The sequence below is a fragment of the Aptenodytes forsteri genome, unplaced genomic scaffold (assembly GCF_000699145.1).
Source record: "Aptenodytes forsteri isolate BGI_AS27 unplaced genomic scaffold, ASM69914v1 Scaffold462, whole genome shotgun sequence".
Lineage (NCBI taxonomy): Eukaryota > Metazoa > Chordata > Aves > Sphenisciformes > Spheniscidae > Aptenodytes > Aptenodytes forsteri.
Window position 1 is genome coordinate 334,553 of NW_008794492.1, and position 27,959 is coordinate 362,511.

The 27,959-nt window shown below is 40.4% G+C and overlaps 1 protein-coding gene across 1 annotated transcript in view; it reads right to left on the reverse strand.

Moving 5' to 3' along the window:
- GRIN3A (glutamate ionotropic receptor NMDA type subunit 3A) overlaps window positions 1-23,475 on the reverse strand; it is a 43,415-nt gene extending 19,940 nt beyond the window's left edge. The window contains exons 1-3 of the mRNA XM_009290955.2: window positions 22,874-23,475; window positions 16,255-17,302; window positions 345-490 (exon numbers count right to left, since the gene is read on the reverse strand). Coding sequence (XP_009289230.2) covers window positions 345-490; window positions 16,255-17,302; window positions 22,874-23,460 — 1,781 coding nt within the window. The 5' untranslated portion in view covers window positions 23,461-23,475. The remainder of the gene's footprint in view (window positions 1-344; window positions 491-16,254; window positions 17,303-22,873) is intronic.
- Window positions 23,476-27,959: the final 4,484 nt, after the last annotated feature.

Here is a 27,959-nt window from a genome sequence, read left to right on the forward strand (position 1 = left end):
GCAGCTTTTGCTTGGACTGTGATGTTTTTTTCTGAATGTTTCTCACTGCCTGATGAAGGGCTCCCAAGCACAGAAACCTACCAGGATTTATATGTTGCCCATGCTTGATGGCACCCTAGCAGTTAGTGCGAAGCACTGCTTCCCCTGGAAACACTCCACCTGGTGCTACGCTAGCTTGCTCTCCAAGTATCACTCCCTCCAGGTGCTTTCTTCTCTATCTGCCACACTCCTTTCAATGACTGACTTGTGGGATAAGTGAGACTGAAAGTGGGAAACCCATCACCATCTCACTGCTGTGCATTCTGGCCGAGGGACCAGATCTACTGTTGCATGCAGAGGCTCACTTTAGATATGCTACTCCATCCGGGGTTGCAGGGACATTGTACCGTCGCATGTACTCATGCATCTCTGGGAAGCTCTGCCTCACATAGTCTTCTGCGCTGCTTTCTCGCACGGTTCCAAACCGAAACCCTTGGGATGGGTGGTGGAGCTGAGGAGATGAAATTACAGATTAGCAGAGTCATTTGCCTCCTTCACATCTGGTATCTTGGTCTTATGTGTGAACAGTTTGTCAGAAATTCTCAGCATTCATAGAACTGCCTCTGATGTTTTCCTGCAGTCAGCTTTCCACATCACAGAAAAAGTTTGAAAAGACTAGGTGACTGACTAGCCTGTTTGTGTACCCTCAGGATTTTCTTCAAATGTGAAGAACACTTCCCTTGAGACACCCTGAACCCCCAAATCTAGGTGTTTAGTTGTTTTATTTGTCTTTAAACCAGTCAGCGTTTCAGGCAATGTTATGAGAAGCCTCTAGGCTTGCCAGGATCCACTTTGTAGGGCTCCGGGTAGCCAGTGAAGGACCCACAGTCTGGATTTGTTTTGGCAGAATGTCTTTTATTGACTCCTTAAGGATGTCATTTAGTCTTCTGCAGAAGGGTAGCACCACCATTTCATTTCTAGAAGCCTAGACACCATACCACAGATGGCTGCTGTCTTTGCTGCCATTCTCCGCAGAGAAACTAAGGACTGAAGTGTTGTGGACACCAAAAAGTCTCCCCTGGCTGTGAGAAGGAGGAAGAATATCCCTCAGCATAGCCCAAGCTGTAAGCTTGATTACCAGGCTATACACATACAGACAATTTTTGCAGTTCTGTGTCCTTTTCACAACTGGCTCCACCTTCTGTATTAAAGCCCCGAGTAGTCTGGATGTTCACAAATTTCACAGACCTCTGTTTCTAAAGTACCCTGTTTATCTTTGGAGCGTTTAATGACTCATGGGGAAATTCTCAAATTGCAGTGGAGGTGTCAGACAGTGTTCTCTACCACACCAAGCACTTCCTTGAGATGGCTGAGTGTTGCCAAGACCATACTAATTGGAAAGCCTTCAGCAATGTACCAGCCTCTAAAAGGTCAAACTTTCAGAGCACAGGAAGCCAAATAAAGCTAAGCCTGAAGTAGTCATGCTCTGTTTGCTTCCCAGGAAGCTCACGGTCTTCACAGCGGCTTGCAAAGATGATCTCACCATGGCCATGCTCTGCTTTGCAAAGACCAAGCAAAGAGGTGTTCTGCTGGTCCACCTGGCTCTCTGCATTATCATCTATGTAAAACAGAGTGTAGGGCAACACAAAGCCATACAAAAGACCTTTCCCACTCTTCTTTTCAATGATCCCATGGATGAAAGAATATTCCTAGCTTTTTTAAGAATAACAGAGGTAGGCTGTAAATGCACAGTGATCTAGTTCAGTCTGAAAAGGAACAGAAGAAGGTCTTCTGGATGGTTATTTTGATGTCCTGGAAGCTATGAATATACTGTATTTCTGGTAATTTTTATCTGGAAAGTGGGCAGGTGCTTTCCACATTGTACTCAGCTGATCTGGTCCCTAAGTTGCAACCCAGGACTGAGATCTGTGGTAAATGCAAGACTGTGGGCATGGAGGGACTCTTGGCATATTTTTTGAGGTGCTCCGGTCTGAATGATCACAGGACAAGCAATGCAGGGTGTGCCTCCATCCGGAGCTGGCCATAGTGCATGCTGTGCCAGAAGGACTGTGGGCACAGAGGGAAATGTTCTTGCCTGGAAGTGTGGAAGCAGCATTCAAGTGCCAGAAGACATAAATAACAGAGAGTGGTGCTGTGACAAAACATCATGGAGACTTCCAGCACAGTGCTGTCAACCCAAACCTAGGTCTAGCCTCGAGACATTGAAGATGACTTGCTTAAAAGTGGGCTCCATGCACTCCATGTCCCAAGAAGCTAGTCGCCACAGTCAGTACTACTTTTTGGGGTTTTACTTCTTGGCAGTTTCAGTGAACAGACCAAAAAAACCACTGAGTCTCAACACTGGACCATGCTGCCAGCTTCCAAGTCAACTTAGGTGTTTGTTGTGATATTTGTGGCCCACCTAGTGATGCCAATTGCAGTGCAACATCTGATCTGCAGATAAAGACTGCTGATACCTGACTTCACTGGAAGGTATCCCTCACTCAGACTGTCATCAATGTCTACGTCTAGCTAAATATTTAAGCCTCTATGAGAAAGGCTAGTACAAAAGAGAGAGTAAACTGCAAGTCCATGCAATTTTCTATCCCAAATGCCTTATTGAGGACTGTCCATGCTTTGCTTTGTGTTGGGCACATTGTCAAATTTCACCACAAATGATGACAACATTAGAATAGTATTAGATCAGAAGTCCATCTGGCTTAGTATTTTGTCTCTAGCAACACTATATGTCTGGTGGGAAGTCTTGGAAAGTCTATGTAGGGAAGTTATGTAGTGATCCTTTGCACCCTATGCTCTTCCTGCTTCTGGTAAGCTATGCTTTTTCTTAAGCATAATAATGTGTCTGCAACTTTGTGTTTGATGACTCTTGATTCCTTTTATGAAGGATAAATCTTAATAGTGTTTTAATCCTCTATGTCTTTTGGGACTTCTATTTTCTTCTTACTGCTGCTTATCCACATGAGGAGAAGGTTTGCTTGCAGCTATATGAATAGTGGATTGACAATGCAAAATGCTGCCAAAAGCAGATAACTGACTACCTGCACTACCTTCACTGCTAATCTACTAAGACTGCTAAGGGTTACTTGCTTCAACACAAGATAAAAACTTCAGGATGGAAACAAGACTCATCAGTTGTCACTGCTGCTTTCTTAGTTTCTGTAGTCCTCTCCTGGGAAGACTCTGTGAGAAGATGGAAACCACAAATACCTGTGTCCCACCAGGATAGGTAAATGTCACAGTCTTCCTGTGAGTCTTGCCTTACTAGTTATCTCTTCTTATATTTCTCTTTTCTGTATCTCATGCTCTGTTTCTTTTGTGTTTCTTATATTTTAAGAGTCCTCTACTGAAAGAGTCTTTCTGTTTTCTTTAAACTAATAACAGAATCCTAATGCCTAGGGCTGCAGAGAAATCATGAACTCTGAAAAATCAGCATTTGAAGAATCACAATTTGAAGAATCAAGAATGGATTATATTTTTTTCTAACTGGTGATTTGGGGGAGACAGTTTCTTGCTTTTTTATCAGTAATAGCAAATATAAAAGCTATCTTACTGAGAAGAAATAGCTGTCTAAATTATAGGCATTTCTAGTATGTGGAGACTACACTTCCGTGTATACTTTACTGTGTTTTTTCATTCAAAGCTCAGTCAGTGAAAGGTGAATAACCATCACAAAGCAGGGCACTAGGAACTGTTGACACTTTTTGTATCCATAGAGTACTTGGAGATTTGCTGGTGATTTAAGTATGATTAAAAATAAATGAACGCAATAGCTGCAGATCCATCTCCAGACATGAGCTTTCCTGGCACTCAGCTTAGATAACCTTACAAGGTCCCTCCAAAGTCAGACATCTATAGCTGTAAGAAATTGAAAGAACAAGGTTTGTTTTGACCTAGAGAGAGGCCTTCAGGGCACAATGAAGTCCCGGCTTGACAATTCATTGAACAAGATGCAAAGATAGTTATGGGTACAGGTGATATATCCCTCTTTATTTGTCTCTATAACTGCCAGACCTCCCTTTTGAAGACCTGGAAGCAAAGAAAATAACTCGTTTTTTTAAAAGGGTCATTGCTCCTGAAGATAATTGCTCCTCAGCCGGTAGGCTAAGTCTGTACTACCAAGCAGCCTCTCCCATGCAGTGCATGGGAGCTAAGCATTGCTGACGTGTGTGGGACTTGTTAGTGTTTAGCAAGTAACCAGCCCTTTGAATGTTGGCTAGCAAGGCCACTGCAGCACCACAGCAAACTGCAAACTGAACTGGCTGAGCTGCCAAGTGGGAGAAGTAGGGGAGCACCAACGGCCTGGGCAATGTAACAGTGTGTATATGAATGTATCAATGGAGTAGTTAAAAGCCAATGTTTTTCAGGGGTTAAAAAGCTATTTAATGTTGCTGGTTAGTGGCTCTCCCAAAAAAGGGAAGGCTCTAGCAGCTACCTATCATTTTTGCAGCTCAAATACTGGAGATCAGGGATTTCATATTAGTAAACTGAATTTTATATCTGAAGCACTGGTGTTCTTACCATGAATGGCCATACTAGTTAGGTGCATCCCAAATTTTTAGAACCATCTCCCCAGTCTACTGTGAGAAAGCTGTTGCACATGAAGTTGTGAGACACATGGTGACCTCCTATTTGGATCTGGGTTTGTGTGTGGGGCAAACTCAAGAGATGGTCATGAGAACCCTTGCAGCAGAGGGATGTAGTGCCAGAGGGGGCTGAGCACTTGTCGTCTTGAATCAGTACTCTGACTTCACAGGTTCAGAGCTGTGGAATGCCAAGACCAGAGGCTCTGGCTGCGTAAGTCAGGGACAGATGGTTCAGGAAGATGACCTTCACCTTCTATGAAGACAGAGCTCTTGGAGGGAGGACTAGGAAATGCTGCTGGGAAGTGCAGGATGAAGGTGGAGAAAGGGTAAAGAACTTTGGAAGTAAGTATGCTTTCTGGAATTGGGGTACCCATGCTGTCCCTGTGACCTCTAAGGACAATATCTACTGTGGGATGCATGGGCTGTGCCGGTATTTCCAAGAACAAATCTCACTGTTTAAGAAAACATACCATGGGTAAGAAAACAAACAAGGGGTAACGTTTTCTTACTCTATGTATGCCGCGTGTGTTCACATTCACTGTGTGAATGCCTCCAAGTGCTGAAGAGGTGAAATGGTTGTTGGGTCACTTGAGCACTGAGACAGGGAGGTCATGTAGTGTTTAAGGAAAGTAAAGAGCTCTGCAGAACATCCAGCTTCTCTGACAGTGCCAGGAAAAGCTTTGGGACTTCTCAGAGTCTTCTGTACCTTGTATAGCACTGTGTTACTAGACAAATGATGTTTGTGCTGCTTACTGCCAAAAGCAAATGCTGCAGCTACCAGTTCCCTTGGCTTGGCACCTTACTTCTAGATCTTCTTGGTTTCTGTCTTCTGTTGTTAAAACATCTGCTGAGTGGGAAGTGGAGAACTCGTTTTACTTGGGAAGATGTTGAGAAGAATTGGGCATGTGCATACATCTATGGCTTGGGGTGTCAATTATGCATGAAAATACCAATGTGATAAAACCACAGGAGCAGAAACAGGAAAATACAATCCTAAATGTCACGGATTTTGCATTACTTGGCACATTCCAGTTTATGTAATACAGTGCCATTGCATTCAGTGCCATCAGCTAGGCTGAGAACACCTAGACTCAGACTCAAAAAGACTCAGGCATAGAAATGCAAGTTGGGATTTAAAACTGGAAATGCATGAGGTGCTGTCAGCAGTTAACCCTGACGTACTCCAGAGTTGGGCTGTTGGGTTTTGAGGTCTTTCTAGCAGGTTCTGGATTCTGTATGACCTTTCAGTGCTGCAAAGCTAGAAGATTTGGCTAAAAGACATTTCATCCCTTGGTGCCCTCGTTGTTATGTCTACTATCATTTTGATGTTGCATCACACTTGGTTGTCATGTATTTTTGCAGTGTGTAGGAAACCCAGGTGTTCAGAATATAAATACAGTGAAAAGATGGTCTCAGCTCCAAAAAAGCAAGCAATACAATATTGCCTTCTGATCCCATGGAGTTTGAGCTTGCTTGGAGCTGTGAAGAGATAAGGAAGGTCTAAACAGAGCAGCTGTTGGGAAGTGAAATTATGGCTATTTTCTATAAGCAATGAACCCATAAGTGACTGAAATCTAGGGAATGCTTTCCCAGTACTTGACTGATCGGGTGCACTAACTGCCTAACTGAATCTGATTCAAGACTATTCTGTGCATCTTGACAGCTGGCTGGAGGAAAAATGCTTCAGGAACTCAGTTTCTAATTGGCATCTGAAATCATTAAAATTATTTCATCATTCATTCATTCAGTTAACCTCTCCTTTCCAAAATTCAGCTCCATGAATTATTCTTTGAAGGAAATCAGAAAAGGGCAACCCATTATACAGTGAAGTGCAGTGCCAGTGACTGCACCCTGCAGTGACAGATGCAGAGTTAACATGGATTCAGCTTTTACCACCACCTACAATACTGCTTTTTAATTTTAATAGGGTATAGAAAGAGGGAACATGGCTGAAAACACTTTCCTAACTTTTCCAACAACTTCTGAGGAAAAATTACTATGAAAAGATTTCAGTAGCTCTGCCCCATGATAGTGCTGGTTACCTGGTATAACACCAAGTGTAGTGTTTAATGGACATCTCGTATATCAGCAGAATTGCTGTTTGTGCCAGCACGATCTCTGCCAGGGAACTGCTGCAGAATCTTGAAAAACTGTTCAGTTTCTGTTGCTAATCGCTGGAGAGGTGTAGCATTAAGTGGTCTGCTTTACTGTGAAGAACTGACATGCTTTTAGAGATCTGCTGTTTTACAATGAGTCTTCTGTCTTCAGTGTATGAAGCATTAGCATTTTATCTTGCCTTATGCAACCAATACATTTAAGTGGTCGTCTAGCTGCTAATAGATTTCTCATGACCCACTGATAAAAGAAATGCAATTGCTAGTGCTAAGTAAAGTTTCAGGGGAAAAAGAACAAAACAAACAAAATTTGAAAAACCCCAAACAATGTAGAACTCTGTTCATGGGCTTTTCCTTACTTATCTGCAAGAGTTTTTGAAAACTAACTAGTGAATATTTATGGGGTGCAGAAGAAGATGAAAATAAATAAAATTATTCACAGTGAAGCATATGAATTTCAAATTTTAGAAGATGAAAATTCACAGCTGAACTTCTGGAAGTGGAGGCTTTGTTCAGAAACTGTCCTATGTGTTCAGGCTTGGGAAGTGGAGATGTTCCCAAGGCCTCCAGGAGATGGTGTATGCAGAATATATTTGAAAGCTAACTTTCCCTTCTCTGTTGCAAAAAGTGTCAGCCGAGCTGATTCTTGGCTTGCCAGGATAATGTCAGATTTTGTTAAAATCCTGTCACTTTGAACCCAACTCAGCTAGGTCATTAGTTGGCATAAATCTGTACAGCTGCATCGAAGTCAATACGCAGTTTCAATCTAGAAACAAATGCACAGTCCAGTGCTGACAGTTTATTCTCCTGCACTGCAACAAGAGCATACATGAAAAGAAATTGTGACTTAGGTCTCTGTTTAAAAACATAAAGTCTCTGTATTGACGCTCCCTGTGTGAGTGCTAACAATTAATTATAAGATCTGCTCTACTGCTCTGTGTGCTGCAGAAGCTGTACAGCCAAGGGATGACACTGGGGGCTCAAGTCTGTGGTAGGTAAGTTGATTTTTTAAAATTGCTCTGCTGATTGAGTCGCTGGGCAGTGTCTTAGTACAAAAAGCTCCATATGAACAGAACTCTGGTGAATACGAACTGAACGTTGTGTTTATCCCTGTTTCTTAATAGCACTTAAAGCACTTTCTGGACAGAGGGATCTTTGAGCTGGAATTTATTCCTGGAGAGCTGAGAACTGTAAGATAGTAAGCGTAAATTATTGTAGAAAAAATGGATAGACTGAGGAAAAAAAAGGAATGTAATTCCCAACAGGCAATAGATCACTGTTTCCAATTGTACTTCAGCAGCACAAAGCAGCTGTAAAAATGCTCCAGACTGAGTCACTTCATTGACGATGTTCTTCTGCTTCCTACCTGTAAAATAGGGCTAATACTGCTCTAAGGCAGGTGAAGTCCTTTTTAAATTAGAAGCAAGGGAAGGAGAGCTGTTTGGCTGAATACATGCTTAAACTACCAAAGAGATGTAGGAGATTTCTGGCTAAATAATCCCTCTTGTCCTTCCACCCTGAGTCTCAGGTCTGCAGCTGAAAATCTATCACAGTTTTCTACAATCAGCTGAGGGCTGGAGGGAGAAACCTAATGTGACAGTAGCTTAAAGTGTAGGTAGCTTTCTTGCCTTCAAAACAATCACCTTTCAAATCCTTTTTCTTACAAATTTCTCCTGCTCCAGCTGTTGCTGGTTGATTAGGAAAACACTGTCAGTCCTCCTACCCCCTGGCCATATGGCAATTGTCCCCCAGGTACCAGGGCTGAACACAATCCTCTGTGGTGACACTGTCTAAACTTGTAAGGCAAGGCTAGTGCTCTGTGGTTTCCAGGAAAGGAACAGACAATGGTTTCGTGTTGCAAATGGGTCACCAGTTAATAGGACAAAGAGGCTTCCAATTGCAGATCGTGGAACTGTCTACCAGTGCAGCCGTAATTTCTTAAATATGTTATGTGCTATTGGCTTTTGGTTCAAAAGCATCAAATGAAGGTAAATCAGAAGGAGTCCTTTGTTACTGACAGATCCAACATTGGAACTAAATATTTTTTTTTTCTTCTTGGAATCCATTTGGAACAGTGAGGCATGTGTTAAGCACAAAGTGTAACAGAAAAATGATGGGCTCATTTGGATGCCTTGACCTCTTGCACAGTGAAATATGGACAACAGTATTTGACTTTACCTGGTGTTCAGTCGAATCTTATTGTACTCAATGAAAACTACTTTTTTTCTAGAGGGCTTGACCCTTTGGCATCCCTGAAATCCAGGGGATCAGTGCAGGAGGTGACTGAGGACTTCTGTCACTAGGAAGGTGAACCAGACTACTATCCAAGTCTCTGTTTATAGATCACAATGGCTGTGACTTTTGTGAACAATAATAAATATCCTCAATGCTGCTAAGTCAGCTGTACGATGATCTTCCATCTGCCAGGTGGTAAGATCAACCTTATCCATCTTCTCTGTTCCTCTTTGCCAGTTACTTCAGGAACATCTTCTCCTCATATTTCTCTGTTTGCATTATTTCTTGCAAGGGTCTGAGCCCCATCTATGATACAGTTGCTATTTCTGGTGGAGGGCTCACTTTTTTTTTTAAATGACATGACAAATAGGTATACTGCAGCTTGAGAGTGAGAAACTGACGTGAAGACAGCTGGGAAAATGCTAAGACATATTAATTCCTTCTGGTGCTGGAAGAACAATCTTCATGACCTACACCGCATGGAATGAAGACAGCAGGACTTCCTCCCTTCCACCCCTACCCCTACATTCTTTGGATCAAACAGTTAGCATGGTGAGGTAAAGAGTGGCCAAGACAGGTGTAGACCTGGAGCAGTAGGGGTTAATATGCAAAGATACCGAAAGGATAATTGTTGACAAGAAGGCATAAAAAGCAGGTCTCAATGGGAAAGGAAACTTGGAGAACAGTGCAGTGCATTGTCTGATAAACTGGATATCAGAACGATAAAAATCCGAACTAGACATATTCTGAGCCTCCAAAGCTGTAACTTTACAAGAAAGCTTTAATGAGGTGACAGGGAAGCTAAACAAGTCAGTGTTCACCACCATAAATTCCATGGGGAAGCTAAAGAAGCCAAGATTTCACCTCCATAAATTGTCTTTCATTCCTATATGAGATTGCTCTGCAGCGCCAGTTCTTTATTCTGACTGGAGTTTGACACTTAATTTCTCCTTTGTCTGAGATTTTTTCACTTGGGTCTCTGTGACACTGAGAGTCCTATTGAGTTCAAATCCTTCACTGACTTATTAATACTCAGAAAAGCAGCATGTATTAATTAGCAGGCTATGATGCTGTGAGTCATGACCTTCCTGTGCCCAATGGCTTCCTGCACAGAAATGTATGCTCTATAGATTTTGCAGCCAACTTCTTTTAATTGTAAAAAGAAAAGAATCCTGCAGTCCTGTACAGATACTAAAACCCATGGGAGCAGTAAGATTTCTGTTAACTCCACTGAGTTTGTTGCTTGGTTTCTTGCTATACAATTTAATGCATTTAATGCATATTTAAATACATGCTATTTCATTATATATTTAATACATAGCAGTGCAAGTGGCACTCCTTACAGTGATTCATCTTATGTTGCTGCAGTGAAAGAAGATGGCAGTCTTTAAAAGCATTTTCTTCAGTGTAATTCTTACAAGGCTTCCTTTTTTCAGGAAGAAAATTTATCAATAAACACACAACAGTTATGGCCTCACTCTAAAGCTTGCTGAACTTGAGGGAAAATATCATTAAATACAGGGGTATTTGAATTGTGCCTCTAACGATGAAAAAGGCCTATAAAGTGGCTGGGCCTTTCCTTTTTTATGGTTTGGTATTGCTAAATCTCATCTGCGGTTACTTGCCAGTTGGTATTTCTGGACTGTTTTAATACATGTAACAGGGAGTTTTTAACTGATATAACAATAGCCATAAGGCCTCTAAATTAACTGAGATTTTCATAGATCAGAAATGAGAGCTTGCACCCTCACATTTTATATTTTAAATCTCGAAACAAAAATCTGGGTGATTGTACATATTGAATTCCTGAGTAACAAAATCTCAGAAATACTTTGACTGGATTAGTCAAAGTGCTTAGTTTTGTAATAAAGAGATGGGCAGCTTGTAAGAGCAAGTGTTCAGAAAATGGATTGGAAGACAAGGAGAGATTTCTGAGGACTAATCCCGAAGCACACCAAGGCTGTTGAAAGGACTTGCTCAATGGGGCTTGTCAGAGTGATTGTAGGTGTCTGCAGTGTATTCCTTGGGGCATCTGCAGTGTTTGTGAGACATGAGCGCTGGCCATGCTAGTACACCATCATGCATGATGGAGAGAAGTAGGTGCTTTCAGGGAATGCTTTGGGTGATCTTGTCCTGAAGTAAGTGTCTTCAACAGCAGCCCAATGTGCCTACCTCTCCCAACTAACTGTAAAAACATATTAGACTGAGTAAATCATACGTAATGTCTCCACTGCAGACATGTAAAGTTAGGTGAGATAACACAACAAAATTGCTGATGGTGGGATTCACAGGTGTAGCCCTTTTTGTTAAATGAATCTCAATAGGTTTGATATTCTCTGTCAAAATACAATGTGGAAAGGAACTTTGCCATTGACAAAGGGTGTTTTGAAGGTAAAGTGATCCAGAGAAGTAAAAATATAACCATAATAAATGAACAGGCATAGTGTATCCTAAAGATGGCAAAGAAAAGCTGACAGCTGTCACAGAAGTGACAATGGTCGGATAGCACCTGAAAGGCTCATTATATTGTTGAAAGAATGACACTTTTAGCAGAAAGAAAGGCCAGGTGCTGGACAGAAAATCTGTCCAGCTCCTCACCTTCTGCTGTTGTATGCTTTCTTGTTGGCATGTTTGAAATGTTTCTTCTGTCCTCTGGGCTTCCACAATTATTTTGCCTCAGATAATCTGAACTACGCAACACGTTCCTGACTTTATGGTGCATCTCCAACATGTACTCTTGCATTAGAAGCCTGAAAGCAAAGTCCCTGCTTCAAGTCCCCTTGCCACTAAAAAAACCCACTCCCTGGGGAGATCCTGTAATACAAGACCCTATTTTTGCATTTGATAATGAAGAGATTTGCTGGATCCGGGCCTCAGTTGCAGGCTTGCTGTGCAAAGGAAGGCACTGACACTGCTATGTACTTACAGCTAATTTCTTTTCCCTGTCTGTGGCACTGAGACCTAGATTACTCACATGCAGATAGTACTGCTTTATGGAAACCATACTGGAAACTGAAACACAAAATATCAGGATTTGTCACAAGACTGACTAAAGGAGACAACAGCCATAAAGATACATGCTTCTGAAGCAGAATGGTAGCAAATTCTCTTTTTTTGTACCCAGAGCCCCTTCGTTATCAATGTGCCCTTTCTCTGCTCAGCCTGTGTCTCAGGTTGAGGCAGTACTCAATTACAGCGTACTCAGCTTGCTGCTGTAGATCTGTAATGTAATCACCTCCTGTCAGTCAGGAAAAAGATGACAGCAGCCAGCTGTCCTAGGCTTACCTGTCCCCATCTGCATACCTACGTGTTCTTCTAGCTCTGTTTTAAGGAGTTACCTATTGCAAGTTAGTCTTGCCACTGTGAAAATGTGCATTGGTCACAGCCAAGGATAAAAACTTTGGGTGGTGGCTTTTCCAACTGTAACTGAGTATAATGTCATCACCAAGGGGCTAAGGAGCTATACAATAAACAAGGTGATAAGCAGGTTTGGGAGATGTCAGGAATCAAGCCAGCCATCTCCAGGCCATTACAGGTAGGTAAGACAAATGATCAGACCAGCTCAAAGGCGGGCTGCTGGTTTGCATGCCTGTAGGCTGAATAACTGACCTTGTGAAGAAGTCAACTCATACAACGGCGTGCCTGGTCTGCCAAGCACTCTGACAAAGAAGAATGTTGTAATTTTTTGTGCATCCAAAGATGTGACACTAGGAGAAAAACTGAAATAAGCCTCTGGGATTCAGATGAGAGAATGGATAAAAGCAGTATAAAATGATCCAAATACAATGTTTTTCCTCTATCTCCTCTATCTGCAAACAAGCTTTTAAACTTCTTTGCCATGTACTGTAGAGAGCTTCCTAAGAGGGAATCAGGACACAGCTGCAACTTTCATCCGGGTAAACGGTACATTCATCCTATAGCTACCCTTTTGTGCTTAAACAGCAAACTGAACATGTTCAAGTGAGTTTCTTCCCCAGAAGCTGTGTTTGCCAGTTTCCACTGGCAAGAGATAATGGTCTAATATGTGTAAGATTAGAAAATGAGGAAGAGAGGGCAGCTGTGGCCAAAATCGCCCATTCTCTTAGAAGAGTAAGATTTTAAGGTGGCAGGACATTGCTTTAATATTTCTGCAACTTACTGGCTACGTTGTAGCTCCTACCGTAAAAAGTCACCTGAAATGTGACATAGTAAGGGGAGTAGCCAGCTTTGATGGACACTTCAGATGTTTGGCTTTAGTGACCCACCGTCGTCAAGATTCTTACATGGAAAATACATACTAAGTTTCCAAAATTCAAGACGTATTTCAGGAAGTTAATTCTCCGGGCTCCCATTGCTTGCCTACTACTGTGGTTTGTCTTGCCTCACTGGCCACTCCTCCTTTCAGCAGCATGATGATATTTCTATATTTCCTTACTTCTACATCGTTAGTGCATTTAAAGGTCCAACTGAGGTATCTCTGATTCTGTATTCTACTTTAGCTTGTGATTAGTGGTCGCATGGCAACTCAGTTTCTTTTGATTTCTGATGAAAATGTTGTACCTTCGAGACTTCAGCAACACAGGAGGACCATGTTTCCTTTGCTGAGCTGCAACGAGCAACTGCTAAAACACCGTACTGCTTGGTCAATTAAACATCACTGTTGTAACATGATTTTTTCTAGAAAGGCAGATACTATTTATTCAGGCTATATCTAACTGTATCTTTTTTGTAACCAGAAGAGAGAGCATAGATATTCTTAGCAATACTGACTTTAGATACCAGGTTTCTAATCTTGGAAAAAACCTTTTAATTTTTCCCAACTTGCCTTCCTTCCTGACTGTTAGCAATCTCAGATGGGATTTGCTGTTTGTGGCTGCCAGCCTGAAGAAATTGTATGTCTTACATCACCTCAAAAAGGTTGCTCCTCTATTTTGGGCTTTGTTTTTTAAATACATTTCAAAAGCACAGTACAAGGGCATATGTATCCTGAGAGCAGCAGGAGAATGTTTAAAAGTATGTTAAAATTAGAAAGATTTCTGCATCCTGCTGCCTTCTTTTTGAAATGAGTCTCCACCACTGAAAAGAAAGGTAAGCAGACCCGGAAAAAAACCCACAAAATCTTTAAATCATGTAAAAATGCTTTAAGTAACTAACTAAAAAGCGGTACATGTACCTCTGCAACTGTTGTGCCCCAAACTTTTCCTAAACCTAAGCTTTAAGTCTTAGAGAGAACTTTGAAAAGGCACAGCTCAGGCTCTGTGTGAGAAAAGGTTAAACCAGTATATTTTCTATTATAACTACTCTTACAGACTAAGACTTCGGAGGCAAATGCATGAATGAAATATATGAAACTATTTTGTAGTTCATGTAATGGCAGGCAATCCTCTTCCATAAAATCTACCTTGTCTTATTCTTTCCACATTGGAAACTGGTAACTACTCAGAAGCTTAGATCTAGTCCATGAAGCAGAGAGGTGCCTGTCTAGGAAGGGCCAGTAATGCCACCAATTTAATGGGATCACTGAGGTTACTAACCATGAGTCATCAGTGTTTCTGTTAAGGACTAAGACCTGTGTTTGCAGTGCCTGATATGCTTCAGTACTCTGTGCTCAATTTTGTAACTCAACAGCCAAGCTCTACAGCGCAGCTTTAGAATAATTTCATTTTCTTGCAATTGCAGAAATTTCTCAATACCTGTCTTAGGAACTCCATGTATGGTCACAATAATGATGCAGAAAATAGGATGTAATCTGGTGCGATTTGATGGATTCGGTGATGCCCATGCAAAGAGTAGAGGACTAACCTCGTTTTCAAGCCAATATTATGGCTCACACAACAATGACTGTAACAGAGATATGCCTGGAGCTGGGGAAATTCAGCCAAAAGCTCTCATTTGCTTATTCAAAATGCTTTGAATAAAACAAATACATGATCCCTGGACTTCTGCAGCTTAAATCGGTGAAGTTATTGATGCAGTATTTATGATATTTTTTCTGGGAGGGGAAGGGCAGATTCTTAGTAGCAATTTGCTTTAAGTCATAAATCAATTTTAGAGTGCCTCAGGCCAACCATAAAAAGTATTGTTCTTTGTCTAAAATATTTTTGGTAGAAACAATCTAGACAATGTTGGAGGAAGTGAGTCAGAAGTCGTAGTCACAAAGTCAAAACTGTATGGTCATTAGTTGCCTTCATACGAAGGCAAAATAAATGTTCAGTTCTTGAGTTCTTAAAATGACTTTTTCCAGTGGCACAATATTGTATCAATTCAGTCACCTGAGACAAATTAATGGTGGATGGTTTCAAAGCTATGTACCAGCAGTTAGGTCACGCGTATAAAAGTGTGGACAATACAATCACACCTTCACTGGAGAAAGTGCCAAACAAACAAGGGAAATTTGCTGTTGCCACCCTGTCCCCTAGAGTGACTGTCAGGTGAAGAGGATGCCTGCTCTTGTATCACCTGCAGCCATGTATTCTCTTTACAAACCATTCTGTACACATGTTTTCATGATCATTACTTAGTGGCAAACAAAATCAGAATAGTCTTATAAAATGACTGGACTTAAATTCCAACTGAAGATCCCTTCATCCCCCCTTGGGAGTAGGGGAGAGAGTGGGTGGAGGCAGTCCTGCTTCTACATTTTTCCTTGCCTTACCAAAAAGTACTAGAAAGTCTGAGCTATTTGGAGATGGGTTGTCTACAACATAATTCATCTCCTCCCATGACAGTTCCCCAGCAGAAACGGTGCAAATCAAATGTCTGACTACTTGTAAAGTGAATTCCACTGTTTTGATGTAGAGGGTAGGATTTTTCAAAATATTTCAGTTCTGCTCCATTTGATTTAGCATTCATGGGCAATTTTGCTAGTAACGCTTTTGTTAGCACTGTTACGGCCTGTGAAATACTTGCAAAATCCTACCTAGAACATCAGTGGTTTTGTCTTTGTGCTGTGTGGTTGTTTTTTTTGAGTCAATCTCAGGATGACCCAAATCATCCAATTGATCAAAACAACTACAGCCAAAGGGACTTCAGAACTGAAACGTAACCCTTAATCTGCATGTAGATGCCACTTCTCTTCTCTGCAGTGGGCAACACCAAAATCCTTCACCTTCCTCCTCACCCTCAATCTTTGAAATCCCGCCCTACACTTGTATGGATGTTTAAAGATTCTCTCTCACTGAACTTCCCTACTGAAGTGCCATCACATGGTAACTAATTGTAGTGCAACTGCTGTTTTGCACACAGATTGCTTTCTGGTTTTATTAGAAACCATAAATTATGCAGCAGTGAATTTTGACTGGGAAGAAGAAAAGTCTGAGTTAATAACATCAGACATGCTTTACCTTTGGGTCATGTATTCCAGAAAGCTCTTCATAGATCTTCTCTCCTACCATGACAGCTGCTAGGTTGGCTGTGTATGTGGACAAACAAAACAGACAGAAAATAGCCCAGAGATTCATTAAAAACCTTCCAGTCCAGCACTTGGGGGTTTTGATGGCAGCTGTTCTTCCAAACAAGATCGCGTAGCAGACGTTCAGGGCAGAGGAGAAAGAGAAGACTTTGTTCCTATTCCTTCCCTTGGGGGTCATCCCAAAAGGACTTTTCCACTCATATAAGGTGAGGAATATAGCTGTGATGTGGAGAGCAACAAATATCCCCAGCCACATAGTCCAGTGAAGTGGCCACATAAAGGCTCCAATAGGAGCTGCTGTGTCTCTGGTCCTCACCAAGATGCCCAAGCTGGTTGAAAAGAAAGGGCTGGTGAAATCAATCACTTGGCTGCGGGCGGTGTTAATGCTAAATGACGTCACTGCCATGTGAGCTGTGCCAGCAAGAAGGTCTCCCACCAGCCCTGTCCAGTGGCCGTTCTTCCAGGCTCCATATTTTCCATCACCAACAATGTACAAGTCAAAATCAAAATTCATATCCTCAGCTAGCTTCTCCAGCAGGTCAATGCAGTAGCCATAGCAGCACTTCTTCAGCTCAATGGGAACGGTGTCATTCCCTCCTTGAAGGGTTTCAAACAGGTTATCCAGCACAGCTGAATCATTGGTCAAAGGATCCAGGCACAGCTGTCCTGCTGGGCAAAGACCTTCATCATCTACATCTCTTGTAAAGACAAATGGATGCTCAATGAGAGTTACCACTCTGAGGTGCAGCCGGGTGGGGTGTTGCATGTGATTTTTATGTCTCTGGGCCTGTTCTGGCCATATCCCATAGTCCATGATTATCTTTCCTTCTTGCCAGCTCCCCAGACGCGTCCACATTGGGTTCCCAACAGGGTCATGCTGTAGATTCCAAATGAAGAAGTTGTTTTCTGAGCTGACAACGGAGGAGCCTCTCACCTTAATGTGGCCACTGAGACCGTCAAAAGTTGTGTTGGCTAAAAACCTGTTGGAGGGAGAAAGAAGAGTAATCAGAAGCAGACAACTGAAGTCATCGTGCTAAAGCATATGCAGAGACCATGAATTTATGTTTAAGAGAATAGATTGGGGATGCTGCTGAACACCTGGACCATTAATAGCTTTCCTATGGCACAATGAACAAGCCACTTACTTAATTTATGACTGAAGTACTTGGGAATGCTCTCCTACACATATTATCTAATATAAATGAAAACTCTTCAGGAAAGATATTCTTTTTACTTACTAGAAAAAATGAGTGAGAGAACACCAATTTTTTCAGTTACCTTTGCCTCATAAATTAATGAAACATAGGTTAGTTCTAAGCTGAACTCACCAGATCCGTAGTCAGTTTCCTAGATAAAAATATGTATGAAAATGGAAGAGTGGAAATTATGTATGAAATGTCCTTCCAAGAAAAATCCTATAATCTCAGTAAGATCTAGCTTACATAAGAGAGGCTACTGAAGTGCTGTCAACAGCTTTCAAGCACTCTGAAGTGAACCAATCTGTATTTGAAAAAGCAAATTCGGCCTTGGTAAATCACTGTTAGCCACTTCAGAATGAAGAAAGGGACTCAGTGAAAGATGGTTGCCCTAGGACAGTCAGTTTTAATTCTTACAAAAAAAAAAAAGAAGTTCTTAAAATATCTGCAAAAGTAATGTTCTTAAAAGTGCAATTTTGACATTGTAGCAGATCGCATGAAGTGCACCAGTTTTGCACTGTACATTTTGCATTGAGATTTCTGGGCTTGTACTCTTCCAGATATTCACAATAAAGTTAAGTATTTCCTTTGTATTGTGTGGCAACATTTGCTAGTAGTTGTCCTCCCTGTATGTTGAATTCAGCTTCTGGTAACTCATTATCAAAAAGGCTAAAATGACACGGACAAAGGAGCAGGGAACTGAGCAGGAAATGTGTTATAAGGAGAAAATCCTTTTTAGTGTAAAGACCATGACCAGCTGAACTGCACTCCATTAATAAGAAAGCTGCTATGCATTTTGCAGGGGCTGTGGAGGGACCCTATTAAGACTGTATAAGTCTTAGTATGGTGATTCCACTAAAAACAACTGAGTTAGATTGCTGTTAATATGATGTAAGCTAAGTCAGGCACATATTTTTTCAGTAAGAGGCATTCAGAAGACAGACTATTTAGTTGTCATAGTAGAATCTAACACCTCACATTAGTTCTGGGAATTGGATGAAAGCAAGTCTTGAAAGAAGTATAAAGGCTATAGCTGTCATTCTAGCCTCAATAAACAGGACATAAACTTTAAGTAGTGTTAATTGTTTATCAATAGTTAGAGCAGATAAAAAATAACCTTAAATTGATTTGAAAAGGATAAGTCCACAGCAAGTGTGTGTGCATGCTTACTTCTGCCCAGTCTCTACCCTTTGTTTTGATGACTTTTCATGATTTTTGATGGAGTTTCAGCAGTTAAAACTCTGGGCTGAGTATGTCTCAAGATCATATCAGCAAAGGGTAAATTTTTGTTCCCAGCAAAGGGTAAATTTACAAAACTAAATAATATAGTTTTGAGTGTGGTTGCGTGTCTGACAGCCTTCTCTGAGACGGCTTCAAAGTTCTTCTTATGCAGTCTGTTTTGAGTAGGTTGAGTTTGGAGAAAGATGATACAGCCAATACTGTCAAAAGCAATTGACCTGTACATGTGTTAACTTGGGCCTGAAAATTATGCCTAAAAATGCACATAGGTGTTTATAAATGGGACAGACATATAAATGTGGTTCTCATTTTTAAAATCCTTTACCACTTAGTCTAGTGTTAGCTAAATGATACTGTAACTTTATTAATCAGTGGTGTCTGCCACTATTTGATTAGTCCTTTCCTCCTACCCTGTGTTCCATGTTTGATGGTGTACTTGCATGTTTGTGCATGTAAACTCTACTATCGAGACAAAGTTTATCGGGGCAGGCAATCTTAAGCACTAAAGAAAGGTTTGTGTGCCCATAAACGTAGCTGGTTTTTAATCTTTCCTTCTCAGTCTTTGTAAAAGATTGTGCAACTTCTTCCTTACAAGCCTTGCTGGGCTTATACGCTGAAGCCATCACTATGGCAATAACAGTAAAACTATTGCATGTGTAGATAGGTTTGTATGTAAAATTTTGAAAAAATTGTTTAAGTGTGGAAAACAGTGTTAACAGTTCACAAAATGCCAAAATTGAGGGAGACAAGTCCTCAGATAGAATACGCTAGAAAAGTTCTGATGAATTTGGCTCCACATTGCTACTACAGCACAACTTGTATATCAGAACGCTGCAGACCAGGTACTTTGGGAGTAGATGAAGCTACAGAATAATGCATTAGATTTATTTTCTGCAGGTAGAATGAGAACAGTGGAATTTATGCACTGTGTTCTCTGACTTTCACTGTAGAAATAAGTGTGCCCATGAGGGTGAATCGAGCCCTCTGTACCTGTCCTGTGCTTGAATTGTGTTAGAAGCTGTTACCTGAGAGATTTAGTAGCATTTAAATGTATGACCTCACTACCTTATCAAGTTAGTGGCTTACTTTTGCAGCTGATTTGCATATTCTATATTTTTGGTAGTGACAGGACATTAATCAAAATAAATGAGGGGAACCATGTGGGAGATACATTTTAACAACACTTTGTTTTATACGTGAGTGGCTATGGCTGCTAATCATTTGCATACGCTGTATGCAGCCCTGGTGAAACTCATGCCAGGGACTTCACGTAAAAACTCCCTTACTCAATAACTTTAGGAAATAGATAAGAACATCTGAATACATTATTTAAGCCAGCAATCTCTAGTGTGAGTCTTTGGGAATTACAAGTGCTGAGTATTGCATAGACACATTGGCAGTATCTGAGCAATATCTTTTCAGCAGGGCTACTGACAGATTTGTATGGAAAGACGATATGTACAAATTTCAGAATGTGAAGGGCCAGATCCTCAAGTCTGACAGCTGAATGAATTTCCTTGATGCTATGTCAGTATGTGTGAGCTGATGATCACACCGATAGCCTGTGATAGCTGTATCAAAGCTTTACTAGCGTCACTTCAGTTTGACCAATGAGTCCAAAGTGTGTCATTTGCTCATTTCAGCTTTATTTGTTTTTCATGTGCTTTGTTGTAAGAACTGCTCATTAGAGCTTTAGCAGTACCACCATACTCCAGCAGCGATATCTTTGTAGTACCTTTAAGAATGATTTAATGAAAATATTTCATTTTCTTTCAAGCTTGATGGCTTGGTCATTCCACATCTTTCTTGGAAAGTTTACGGGAGGCAAGAACGAGAATGGGCAAGCAAATAGCAGGCTGCTGAAATTACCCAAGAAGCAGAGTTAAAGCTGTAAGACTAATTAAAGCTGTAAGACAAGATGAGGCTTTGAAATTTTAATGCCTTGTTCTGTCAACAAGGATGCTCCCATGATCAGGCAGGAATAGATCGAGGAATCGATCCCATTGTAGGAGGAATGAAGGATGGAGACTTACAACAGTATAATATTCAGGGGTTTGTACATCTATATCCATATTAATATCCATATCCATACAGATAAAAGCATGCTTTGCCATGGACCAGATCTTGGTCTTGTTCACAGTTGTTATTCTGCTCTTGGATGTCATTTAAATGCCTGCACAGCCAATGTGTAAGCGCAGTGTTGGCAATGAAAGCTCAGGTGTCAGCTGTGGCAGCTTGTGGGACTGCTGTTTAACTACACGCTGCAGTTAAGGCAGTCGAAGCTCTGTGCCACGGTGCCTTCTCCATCCCCGCCCACCGCAGCTCCAAAGCTACGTATCAAGACAGATGGGTTCATTCAGACAGGAAAACGCCCACATTAGTAAACACTCAATTAAGCATCAGATAAAAGTTTCATTTTTGGAAGTGTACCACTTGCCTAAAAGCACTCGTGCAATGGACAAGGTTGGTCACAGTTAAGCCACTCATCGGTGCTTCATGCCTGAGAAATTATTGGTACCACTCAGAGTTAATAGTTATGCTGCTAACTCAAATACATCAGTACTGGCCATCAGGTATCTGTCTGACCTATACACTATAAAAACAGCTGCAGTGATTCGGGACAAGGGTTTATCTAACCTGTTATTTTGTCTTTAATAAGGTCCACAGGCAGATGCCTAGGGAAAAAAAGGCTAAGCATATGATCCTTTTTTCTTTTCCACAATATCCTTACTGAGATGAAGGGACAAGAAATTTCATAGATGTGAAATTGCATATTGTCTCCCAAAATATAACAAAAGTTAGAGCAGTCACTGCTCATGAGAGAGCTAATAGTTTTCTGTACAAAGCAGTGATGAAGAAATACTTTGCAGGATACTTTTAAGAGCTTTAATTTTGCTTTCCTTTTTCTTTGTCCCTTCCTTAACCCTCAAAAAGTCTGTTCGTAAAACTACTGTCCTCAAACATTTGTTACTTTAAGAAGCCTCTCGCTGAGTTTTACTTTTCAGGGACTTAAGTATGATCTTAAAAGATGATAGTTAAAATACCAGAATAACGAGACAAAATTAACATCACAAGTCAGTGGGGATATTGCAAGCCAGTGCAGCATTTATTCCCAAGCCTTGTTTCACTCTTTGGAAACAAGGGGGTTTTGACCCCTGAGTTATGGATGAGTGCTGACTAAGGAACTGTTAGGGTCTCAAATGGTTGTGTTTTGAGCGGTGCTGTTACCACATTATTGTGAAGACACATCTCAGATATCATTTCAAAAAAAGTTGCAAACATACAAAAAGCTTCAAGAACTTTTATCCTAACTCCATCCAACAAAATCTGTAGGCTGAAAACCAGGTGTAATGGGGGAAAACATGCAACAGTCACTGGATGTAAACCCGCTGATGAATTCACATATTTAGAAAGGACCTTTTTGTTTGTTTTCAAAAAGAACCATGCAATTTTTCCTCTCATATGTTAAAAAGCAGAATATTTCTAGACATGAATCCCCAAGTGGTTTTGGGAATAACTTCAGTATAGTGACGTGCAGTGGTCTACAGGAATAGTTTTAGCAGAAGCTGAAAGAGAAGCCTCCTGCACCAAGCAAGAGAGAGAGCACTTGGTAGTTTTCAGTGCTCTCACCAGCAGCAGTGGCCTCTGAGGTGGTCAAGGTGCATCTTTTTTGTTTCTTTTCCATGGAAGCATACTAGCAAGGGCTACACATCTGCTTTTATACTGTCTGACTGCTTTTTATATTCTCTCAGGTATCTGAAAACCTCAGAGCATTTGACACTAGCCCTGACTTTTCCCTCATATGCATAAACATAAATACAAGACACTTTCAGACCATAGTCTGTAACCTAGCCTATGTTTACTATGTGATCTCTGCTTCTGCAGAACAGTGTCTTCTTCCACCACTGGCTTAATCTCCCTCTGTGGCTAAGTTTAAGTTTCATTATTTGCCCAGAAGTAATGAAGCAGGAGGAAATACTGAAACAAATATGTGTATGAGGGAGGGTTAACAGCATGGTAGCTAAGCTACTGAGAAGGGTGGGGAGGGGGAGGAAAATTATTTTTCTTGTATACCACGAATATTAGCTACAAAAAAGAAAAAAAGGAAAAACTTACTTTGACAAATACTGCCCTGAAGTGATATTCCTTTCATCTGTGTCCATGCAATTCGTTGTACTTGGAATAAGAGCTAGTTCAGGTTGAATCATGGTGGCTGCTGCCACAGCTCTTGCTACCAGCTCCATTGCATCCTGTACGTAATGCTCAAAGACTGCCTGTGTTGTCTTGCCATGAGCGATGAGACCGAGTGGCAAACCTTCTGTCCGCAGTTCTTCCACGTTCTGTGAATCCCCAATAATCCAGTGAAGTTCTGGAGGCATCACACCAAACCGGGTGGTTATTTCAAAAATCCTCCGTGTTTTTTCCATGTCACATCCAAACATCACCATGGTTGACGTTGTGTCTTTGATGTTCTCCAGGTAAAACTGTAAGTAGTTCAGAAGGTCACTGGTTGAAGTGAGGTTTGCTGTGATGTTTATAATGGATCCCAGATGGAACTTGGAGCTCTGTTGTGTGAGGAAGAGAAAATCTGTGATGTTCCACTCCTCCTGGCATAGCATCAGGCTGAAATTAAACCAGTTGTTCATCGCAAGGATCGAGAAAGTGACGTCAGCATCAGAACTCAGTGAGTTTTCTAAACTCATCTGCAGGTGAAGGGGATTCTGTAGTTAAAAATATGGAAGACAACTGATCAGAAATATGCTGGACCCAAAGTTAATGAATTTGCTTAATTTTTATTCACTCATTTAGTTCAAAGTAATCACCTGTCAACCAAGAGAACTGTGTGAGAAACAGAGAAACTTATACTCACCCAGCTTAAATGGACTGTGATTCACAGGCTTCCTCGGCTAGAGTTTGAGTCAACTTCAGTAGTCACTAATGAGTCTGTTTCCAAGAATTTGTATTTCTTTCAATCCATTTGTACTTTTGGATTTCTTGGCGTTCTCAAGCAAAGATCTCCCTGCTCTCCTAACAGTGGTATGAGAAGGTATGCCCTTACTGTTAAGGTTCAACCCTGGTGTTAATGTTCAAATTCAATGGATGCTGACAAGTTCCTTGGTAAACAATTAAGACAAATAAAGAAGACCCCTCAGTTCTTTTTATTATCTTTTTTTTTGGTAGTTGGGGCTTTTTTTACACAGACACACGAGTAGCCTAATTAAACGGATCACAGTCTACAATCAATGCACATCATGTACTGCCAATAAAACACAAGAAGATTGATTCTTTGGTAAAGGACAAGTTATTGAACACACAAGAGGCTAAGATATGCAGACCGTGACTTCTGAGCTGGAAAATATTCAATAAATAAGCATTCCATACACATTTTTTCCCCATCATTGATGATATAACAGAACTTAACCCATTACATTTCCCAACACCCTGGCCCTTGGATTTATCTTTTCCAGAAAAGGAGGAAGGATGTGAGGCTTATTCATCTGTTCTCTTAAGGTAAATATTTCTTCCTTTCTTATTATTTGATCCATAAATACTTTTCCCTTACTTTTATTCCTCCCCCTTCCCTGGTCCCAAAAATAAAGTTAAATTTTATCTACAAATTTAGTAAGGAAGAAAAAAATTAAAGAATCCAAGCAATTTCTGGCATTTTGCTACAAAATAAATCTCTGCTCTACCAAAATGTTTCTATCAGGCCTTCAGCTAGCACATTATATACTGTTACAACTTTTGGTTTCAGCTGAGAACTTGACAGTCTTCAGTGTAGCTTAGCTAAAAAAGTTATTTTACTTTACATTGGCATTTGATTCCAGCCATGAGACTGTTCAAAAAATGTGAATTATGATGCCTGTTTCAGTGCATCTTTTGGTTTGTGAGATCTTTGTTGTGACTTTATGTCAACGTTTGTCTGTATTCATGCCCCCTCAAATTATATCTCCTACACAGGTACCTGAATTTTATCTTTCTATCCATTGAGTTACTAAACACTTAAAGTCTGTTCTTCATTCTCTTATGTTTTCAGTAGTTAACATGTATTATATATGAGGGATCAAAGCTTTACTGTGTTTAAAGTTGGTATAAAATGCTGTCATTTTGATTTTAATACTATTTTACTGTTCATTATAGGCTCCAGTTTGCATGGATCTTAGAAATGTCATTCTGAATTTGGAATAATACAATAATCGCTCAATTTGCACTAGTTTTACTAAAATAAAACCCTGGGCTCTCCAATACAGATGTAAGGGGTGGAATGAGAAAAAAAACCTGAAGAGCTAAACACCATTTATAAGCAGCAAGCTTTCATTGTGTTAATTTGCATTTACATGAACTCATCATCTGTTTTCCAGAGCAGATCATTTAAATTCAGAGCTTGATAAAGAGAATACTGTAATTGAAGATGCTCTTAGTTCTTTTTGTTATCTCTTGGTTTTTGTACCTGTGGCCTTTTTTTACAGACACATGAATAAGCTAATTAAATAGATCACTGTCCACAATCAATGCACATCATGTACTGCCAATAAGACACAAGAGGATTGACTCTTTGATTAGGACAACTTACAGAACGCACAACAAGCTAAGCTGTGCAGACTCTGTAAGTTCTATGCTGGAAAACATTGCCTACTAATTAAAATACATGGACACAAGAGGATTGACTCTTTGATTAAGGACAACTTACAGAACGCACAACAAGCTAAGCTGTGCAGACTCTGTAAGTTCTATGCTGGAAAACATTGCCTACTAATTAAAATACATGATTAGTTCAGAAAAAAAAAGCATTGTGTATAATATCTGGGTTTGGGAAGCTGATTTGAATAAATTAGTCTCTGCAAGCTGAATCACAACAAACTTTTTTCCTGAGGTTATGAGATGATCAGGTAAATTAACTCTAGATTGTCTCTCACTGCAAACAGAAGGGATTAGAAAGGATTTTCTTTGTGTTCTCTCTGTCCAAGATCAAGTAAAAGTATGAACACTTTTTACACGATGATCTGCCTCCAATCAGCACAACTTTGCAAGCCTATTGGCTTAGTTAATTTGAGTGTTGGAGAAGAAATGAGTTATTCAGTATACATAGAACATTTTGCATATATAAATGATAGCACACAACCTGACCATACCTGTATGAGGAAGAGCAAATGTCTTCAGTATATTCAGTAGCATAACATCCCAAGCATAGTACTATAGCTATTACAGTATAGGTGCAGGTATAACAAAAAATCTATTGGATGCAGAAAAACAACCATGCACTGATGAGTGATAGAGATTAGCAATAACAGCTGTGTCCATACTGTTGAATCAAACAGCCCCAGGAAACAAAACTTGAGCATTTATTTGTACTGCTTAGTTTGTCCCTGGTCTGGTTTTGGCGCATGCCAATTAGCTTTCTCATACCATACACTGGCAGTTTGGGTCCTAGCACATTTTGAGGATCACTCCCAGTAGGCAGTATGGATAAGACTGCATTAGAACTGGCTCTGCATCTTACCCAGCAGGTTTAGATCTTTGAACATCTTTATGTCCTCATGCTAAATCCAGTGCATATGCATAATTTCACATATGCAAGACTGCTTCTGCTTGTCTACAGCACAGTTCTTCCAGTATTAAAACACTTTGAACTGGTAAAGATACACAAAAGGTAAAAATTACACCTTAGGGTCACTGGGCATTACACTGGGCCCAGAGCAAACACAGCACCAAGTACACATAGTCCAGAGAAAGTGAAACTCTGCCTCAGGGCCAGAAAACTGGACATAATTTTACTCGGCAGTGCAGGTGAAGGCAATTTCCACCTGACTTGGTATTCTTAGGTGCTGGGCTGGACTCTCCTACAGCAGTGCAGCTAGAGGCTTAGTCCTCAGGAGCTCTAGCATTGGTCCCTGTTCTATGTGCAATATACTTGGATGTGGTAATATGGTCCAACAGACTGTTCTTGTACTGAGACACCGCTCCTTCACTGAATGGAGATGGATTTGGGATAACCTGGCTTAGACTGAGCCTGCGTTTAAAAGTGCTTCTTGGTGTGAAACCACCTGTGCTTCAGCTGTCACTTTCAAAAGCCCACAGGTGCATCTATGTGAGCACTTACCACCACTGTGGTTTATTACTTGCTAAATTCCCTGTTAATGTGCTTGAAAGGTAAATGTTCAGCCCTGAAAAAGTAGCAAACACAGTCTCTTTTCTTCATTAAGTGTATCGGGACTGCAAACCTGTTTTCAGAGTTTTTCTGATACAATAATATACATAAAATTCAGTCACTAGGTGTTTGTCTTCTGCTAAACTTCCAGCTAACCCTCAGCCCACCATGCAAACATCCCTGGGGATGGAATTAATGTTTGCTTTGTACTGGGTCTCAGGGAAGGGGATACTTGATGGGTCATGGTGTTTCACAGTTCAACCAAGAACTCTCTTTGGCTTCATCTAGTGAGTGGTTAGTTGACTTCACCGGTTTTATATGCAGAAGAAGATCCTTTTAGGAAAGGATGTAGAGATGTTTGGAGATGTTTGGATTTAATACCTTCTTAATTTTATTTTGAAAGGTTTATTTGTAGGATGCAGTTGAACATATAGGCCCTGAAAAAAATTACACAGAAGCCACGTGTCAGTATACATCCTTTGATACTATAGTGTTCTTAATGCTTTTACATATTTTTATTGATTTGTCTTTCTTTAAAATAAACAATTACTGCTTTTCAATGAGGAACTTCAAAAATTGTTTTTTCAGTCATTCAGTAGCAATCACTGAGACTGCATAATTTCATAGCAAAGGCTTTTGACAACTTAAATTGATAGTTTAGATGTGTATAACTTTGTACTTGTCGTGGAACAGAAGATTTATGAGATAGTATCAGTGTATTGAACTGTGCCCATCCATCCTTATTAAAGTTCTTAGGCAAACTCCATTACCTCACTTTGGAAATTAGTAAAGTTTGACTATTTCAGTTAAACTGTCAATTAAAGCTCATATGGAAATTCAATTGCTTTGTTTAAATTTGTCTTTAAGCTGTCATTAAAGATGATATGACTTGCATCAATTTTTCTTCAAATTATACAGAGAATTAAACCTCATTTGAATAATGTCAGTTGTGATCTATTTTTAATAATGTGTTTGCATTTACATAGTGTCACTAGCAAAAACATTTTGTGTCTATGAGAGCTTAATTTTTTATTGCATGTCATTAGCTCCTGT